Source organism: Petaurus breviceps, unplaced genomic scaffold (genome assembly GCF_028583685.1).
Source record: "Petaurus breviceps papuanus isolate PSGF00001 unplaced genomic scaffold, PetGlider_PUasm1.0 181, whole genome shotgun sequence".
Classification (NCBI taxonomy): Eukaryota; Metazoa; Chordata; class Mammalia; order Diprotodontia; family Petauridae; genus Petaurus; species Petaurus breviceps.
In genome coordinates, this window is record NW_027185784.1 from 13,144,308 (window position 1) to 13,150,397 (window position 6,090).

The 6,090-nt window shown below is 40.1% G+C and overlaps 1 protein-coding gene across 1 annotated transcript in view; it reads left to right on the top strand.

Annotated features, from left to right (window-relative positions):
* CPA2 (carboxypeptidase A2) overlaps positions 1–3,964 on the top strand; it is a 31,595-nt gene extending 27,631 nt beyond the window's left edge. Inside the window, exon 11 of the mRNA XM_069086987.1 lies at positions 3,736–3,964. Coding sequence (XP_068943088.1) covers positions 3,736–3,923 — 188 coding nt within the window. The 3' untranslated portion in view covers positions 3,924–3,964. The remainder of the gene's footprint in view (positions 1–3,735) is intronic.
* The last annotated feature ends 2,126 nt before the right edge of the window (positions 3,965–6,090 follow it).

A 6,090-nucleotide genomic window follows, 5' to 3' on the forward strand; every position in this document is an offset into this window, starting at 1 on the left:
TAGGCACTAGAGATATAAAGATGGTGGGGGACAGGGGAGGGGGAAGGGCATAGTCCCTAACAAATAGTACTTACAGTCTACTAATGATAGAATTTACACAGATAAGTATAATAGCAGGTAGAATGTACTAAGGGCACAAGAGAGGGAGAGACAAAATTTTGGAATAAAGTTAAGAATGATTGCTTTTAACTGGGTAAGTCAAGGAAGTCTTTATGAGGGAGATGGCTCTTGAGCTGGACTTTGAAGGAAGAGAAGAATTTTAACATATGAAGGGAATGTATTCCGGGTATGGAGATAGTAAATAGTGAAGAATGAAATTGGGCACAACTTGGTTGTCTAGTTTGGTTGGAGCCATAGAGCACATGAAATAGAATAATGTACAAGACCAGAAGATGGGCAGCTAGGTGGTGCAGTGGAGAGAGTGTCAGTGCTGGAGTCAAGAGGACCTGAGTTCAAATGCAGCCTCAGATACTTACTAGCTGGATGAAGTCCCTTCACCCCGTTTGCCTCGGTTTCCTCATCTATAAAAAGAGCCGGAGGAGGAAATGGCAAACCACTCCAGTATCTTTGCCAAGAAAATCCCAAATGGAGTCATGCAGAGTCTGACATAATTAAAATGACTCAACAACAAGACTAGAAGAGTAGGTTGGAGGGTTGGAATCAGGCCATGTTAAGCTAAGAAGCTTTTTATTTTATCCTACAGGCAGTAGGGAGCCTCAGAAAGTAACTGGTCTTACTTCCCCTCCAATGCGCAAATCCTTTGTCTACTATGTCCTTGATGAGTGGTCATTCAGCTTTTGGGAGAAGTACAGGCACTCCTGACCCCTTAGTGTATTCTAAATCTTTTCTGACGGGGTCTTGATTCTTCTTTTTTGAAGTTTTATTAGTCTTTTGTATTTTACACACCTCAGTAATACTACATTTCCTCTTCATATAAGACCCTTACTGAAAACAAAGAGAAATAATTAAGGAAAACTGACAAGCACACTGTTATTCCCCCTTATGTACCTAGAGTCTCCCACCTGTCAATCAGAAGAGAGAAGTGTGTTTCACAACATACTTTGGGACCACAAATGGTTATTGAGTTTGATCTGGGTTCAGCTTCCTTCTAAGTTGTTGCTGTGTAGACATTGCCTGCATTGAGGCAGTGGTGGTATTAAGGGGATAAAGAGCCAGTCTCAAAGGTAAGAAGAACTGGGTTTGAGTCCCCCCTTGACACTTACTGGCTATGTGACCCTAGGTAGATCACAAATTCTCAGTTCTCTAGGCATCCCTTTAAAATGATAAGTTATAGAGAAGTGCCTTGCCTGTGTAGGTAGAGGGAGCTCCCTATACCACTGAAATCACAGGTCCTGTCACTATCTCAGTTTTCTCATCTGAAAATGAGGGAATTGGACTTCTCAAGACCTCTTAGTTTTGAATCAGTGATACCTTTGTTTCCATTATTGTAGTTATTGTGTATAATTCTTTTTTTTTTTTGGAGGAGTAATTGGGATTAAGTGACTTGCCCAAGGTCATAGCACTAGTGTTAAGTGTCTGAGGCCACATTTGAACTTAGGTCCTCCTGACTCCAGGGCCGGTGCTCTATTCACTGCACCACCTAGCTCCCCCCTACTGTGTATAATTCTCCTGGTTCTACTTTCTTTCCTCTGCACCAGTTCATACAAACATTCTCATGCTTTTCTGAATTCTTCATATTATTTGATTGCTACTATGTAATTATTCACACACCCCAGTTTGCTGAGCCATCCCCAAACCTACTTTCTTTTTTTTCTTTTTCTTCTTTTGCTTTTTTGGAGGGCAGTTTAGGTTAAGTGACTTGCCCAAGGTCACAAGGCTAGTAAGTGTTAAGTATCTGAGGTCGGATTTGAACTTAGGTCCTTCTGACTCCAGGGCCTGTGCTCTACTCACTGCGCCACCTAGCCACCCCATTTTTTTCTAAACCTACTTTCTTGATACTACAAAAAGTCTAGCTCTTCATATTTTAATCAATATGGAGCCTTTCTTCTTCACTTCGGTCTTAGTAGGGATATATGACTAGTAGTAGGATCACTGGCTCAATAATAGTATGGACAGTTCAGTCACTTTCTAGCATGACTCCAAATTGTTTTCTAGGCTGATTGTATCTGATTTACAGCCCCATCAACTCTAATGGTGCATCTGTTTTCCTGCAGAACCTCCAACATTGATTTTTTCTGTCTTTTATCCTCTTTGCCAATTTGACGGGTTATGAGGTGACACTTCCTGTTCATTTTTTAGAACCCAGTGGATTCCTTAGCAGAAATAATTATAACATGAAGTCCTGAGATAAGATAACAGAGAAGCCAAAGACAAGTAATTTTTTGTGACTTAGTTTAAGAGATAGTGAACACACTAATTACCTGGTTTGCAATAAATTTACAAAACTAACCAGCAGCCCTGCCCCTTCCCAACACAACCTCCCTCATTAACTCTGGAAGAACTGGCTATGTCTTTACTCCTTTACCTAATCATGGCCCTGGAACATCTTGCAGTACTGACCCAGCTGTCTTCCACCGGTCCTCTCTATGCTCCCTTTGATGGGCCCCCCGGTGTTTCATTGCTTAATGATCCCAGTTTGTGCACTGCAGGGGAACTTTCCCACGTTAACCCTACCTGACTCCAGTTGTCCTGGTCACCTGCATTATCAGCAGCATCATAATAACCCCTTTCCCATATTGTACTGTAGATTCCTTGAGGGGAGGGTCTGTGTTTTATCTTTTTTTTCTCTAAATGCTCATAATAGCTGATTTATACATGTTTGTGGAATGAATGAAAGAATGTGTGTAACTGAAAGACTGAAATTGTTTATGTAGGTGGCATGTGCATGTTATTTGTATTTACATATAAAGTACTTGCTTACTGTGTCCGCTCTCCCTGGCCACTGCAAGTTTTCTGAAACTGAATTAGACATTGTATGTTCTCTTCTCTCTGTAATCTCTTGGACCCACAGAGAATACCTTGTTCATTGTCTTGACCTGACCTCAGAGAAGTGTAAAAGTTAGAAACAGGGCTGTTCAAGGTTATGAGAAAAGCCAGGTGAGAATAATTAGAGCCTCCTGAGAACAGGCCAGTGAGGCTACAGGTAATGGGAAAACACTTATAGGTATATACAGTTTTGGACCCTTCTTACTTTTAATACCTTTCCAATCTCAGTGTGTAGCAGTGACCCAGCATATATGGATAGCTAACACCACTCAGTTATCTGTAAAAAAAAAGGGGGGGGGATGAGGAGGAGAGGAAGGGAGGGATCTGATTGGTTTTTATGAACATTGGAATTTAATACAACATAGCTGTCAGGAGAAGACAAGCTCCTTGATTTCTCTCAGTATCACTAGCACTCAGCTCAAGCCTTACACATTTAGTTCAATAGTTTTTCAGTCGTGTCTGATTCTTTGTGATCCCATTTGGGGTTTTTTTGGCAAAGACACTGGAGTGGTTTTCCATTTCCTCTTTGAGCTCAGATTTTACAGATGAGGAAACTGAGGCCAACAGAATTAAGAGTGACTTGCCCAAAGGCACACAGCTAGTGCGTGTCTGAGACTGAATTTGAACTTGGGAAGATGTCTTCTGACTTCAGGCTCAGTACTATCTCCACTACATCACCTACCTGGCAAGCTGTGTGGATACCAGATGCTTAATGAATGCTTTTTGGATTGGATTGGCAAGCAGCCTAGAAAGGGCATCACAGACCTGTATTCTTCTCTTGTCTTTCAGACCAGGCCAGTGGAGGAAGCATTGACTGGTCCTATGACTATGGCATCAAATATTCTTTTGCCTTTGAATTGAGAGACACCGGTCGCTATGGTTTCCTCTTGCCAGCCAAACAGATTCTTCCCACTGCGGAAGAGACATGGGAGGGCCTCAAGAAGATAATGGAGCACGTTCGAGACCATCCATACTAACTTTCTGGAACTCTAAGATAGGGAAACAAATCCACATGATTAAAATCTCATTTTAAAGCAAGATTTTGGTGTGATCATTTTCCTTCTCAAAGCCTAGTCTATATGAACATTCCCTTCCTTGTTCAATCTTATGATATCAGAATTCATTTAATTATTCATTCATCCAACAAGAATCTATTAAATGCCTTCTATGTGCCAGGCACTGAGGATATAAAACTAAACAAAACAAACCAACAAACAGCCCCTTCCTTTAAGGTACTTAGATTTTTGATTGGGGAAAAAAACATAATAATTGGTCAATGAACATTTATTATGTGCCAAAAGCTTTGCTGAACACTGTGTATGCAGAAACAGAAGTGAAATAGACCCTGTCCTCAAGGAGATTACACTCTAATGGGGGAAGATGTGCATATATGAGTGCATATATATATCATATATGCAAGTTAAATGTAAAAATAAATACAAGGTAGCTTTGGGAAAGAGATTCCTTGCACCTGGGGGGGATCAGGAAAGGATTCATATAGAAAGAAAGTGGTGCTTGAACAGTATTTTTCAGGAAACCAGGGATTTCAAGAGGAGGGAGGAAGTATGAGGAGTGAAATGCATCCTAGGCATGAAGGACAGCCAGGACAGGAGTTTTGTGTGTGTGGAACTTCAAGTAAGCCAGGATAGGTGGATAGTAGAATACTTTGAAGGGAGTGATGTATAAGAAGACTAGAAAGGGGAGTTCTAAAAAAAATATTGGGGGGTGAGAGGTTACTCAAGATAGTTTGTATAATTTTTTTTCAATTAACCAATATCTACCTTCTTTCTCTCCTGCTTCCTCCTACCCCTATTGAAAAAGAAAGAAAAACAGTCCTTGTAATAAACATGTATAGTTAAGCAAAGCAAATTCCCTCACACTACACACATACACACATATACACACAATATGTATACACACATACATATACTCGATGTGTGTGTGTACACACACACACACACACACACACACACCCATCACCTCTCACTCAGGATACAGGTGACATATTTCATCATGAGTCTGCCGAGGTTGTGGTTAGTCATTATGTTGGCCAGAAAGGGAGTGAATGAGAAGAGATTTCAATGACAAACCAATGGATTTATACTTGATCCTAGGGGTAATAGGGAGCCACTGGAGTTTCTTGTGTAGGTAGGGGTGAAGTGATCAGACCTATACTTTAATAAAATCATAAAAGTAAATGTAACACAAAAGCAATTACAAAATAGATATAAAGTAGATACAAGGCAATTTCTCAAGGGAGGGCAGTACTTAGAAGGGACTTGGCCTTTCCAGATTCCCCAGCCTGCTAGTACTTTTTTTTTTTACCACCAAATTCCTTAGAATGATTTTTTACTTATTTAGCATATATTTATTTTTTACATATAATTATATGCATATACATTGTCTCCCCCACTAGAATTGTGGAATTATATTAAAAATCTCCTTTTTAATTTCTCTAGAAATAATAAGAAATAATATTTTTCTCTCCAAAGCCCTTTCCAGACTACTGAGGAAAGCCCCTTGAACAGAGTAGAGACAGGTCAGAACAAAAGGAAAAATGCCCTTTTAATTGATGAAAGGAATAAAGGAAGAAAACTAGAAACTGAGTAAAAGAGTTTTGTGGTCTAGAAGTTGCAAGCCTGGGTATGATCAGGATTTTGATCCAACTAAAAGCAATCTTCTCCCTCTATCCCCTGAAAGGATTAGACTGAAAGAAGTAACCTCTCCCACTCAAAAGGCCTTCTTAATATAGATTTGGATTTTCAATATAGATATATGGGAAGAAACCCCAATGACTCCTCAAGGTGAGTGGTCCAGGCAAAACAGATCAGAAATATGGCATCTCCATTCTGAAATGTTAACCTAGGTTGTATTTTAAGATATCAAATATTATAACTGAGATCTCAGAGCAGAAGGCAAGCAGGTAGGCAGGAAATATGCATTAACTGAGGATTACTATATACCTGGTGTGGTGCCAAGAGTTTTACATATCTCCTTTGATTCTCATAATAACTGTGGGAGGAGGTAGGAGTTACTACTATCTATTTTATAGCTGAAGACACTGAGGCAAACTGAGGTTAAATGACTTACCCAGAGTCACCACCTGGACTGAGGTGTCTAAGGTCAGCTTTGTGTTCTAGGCCA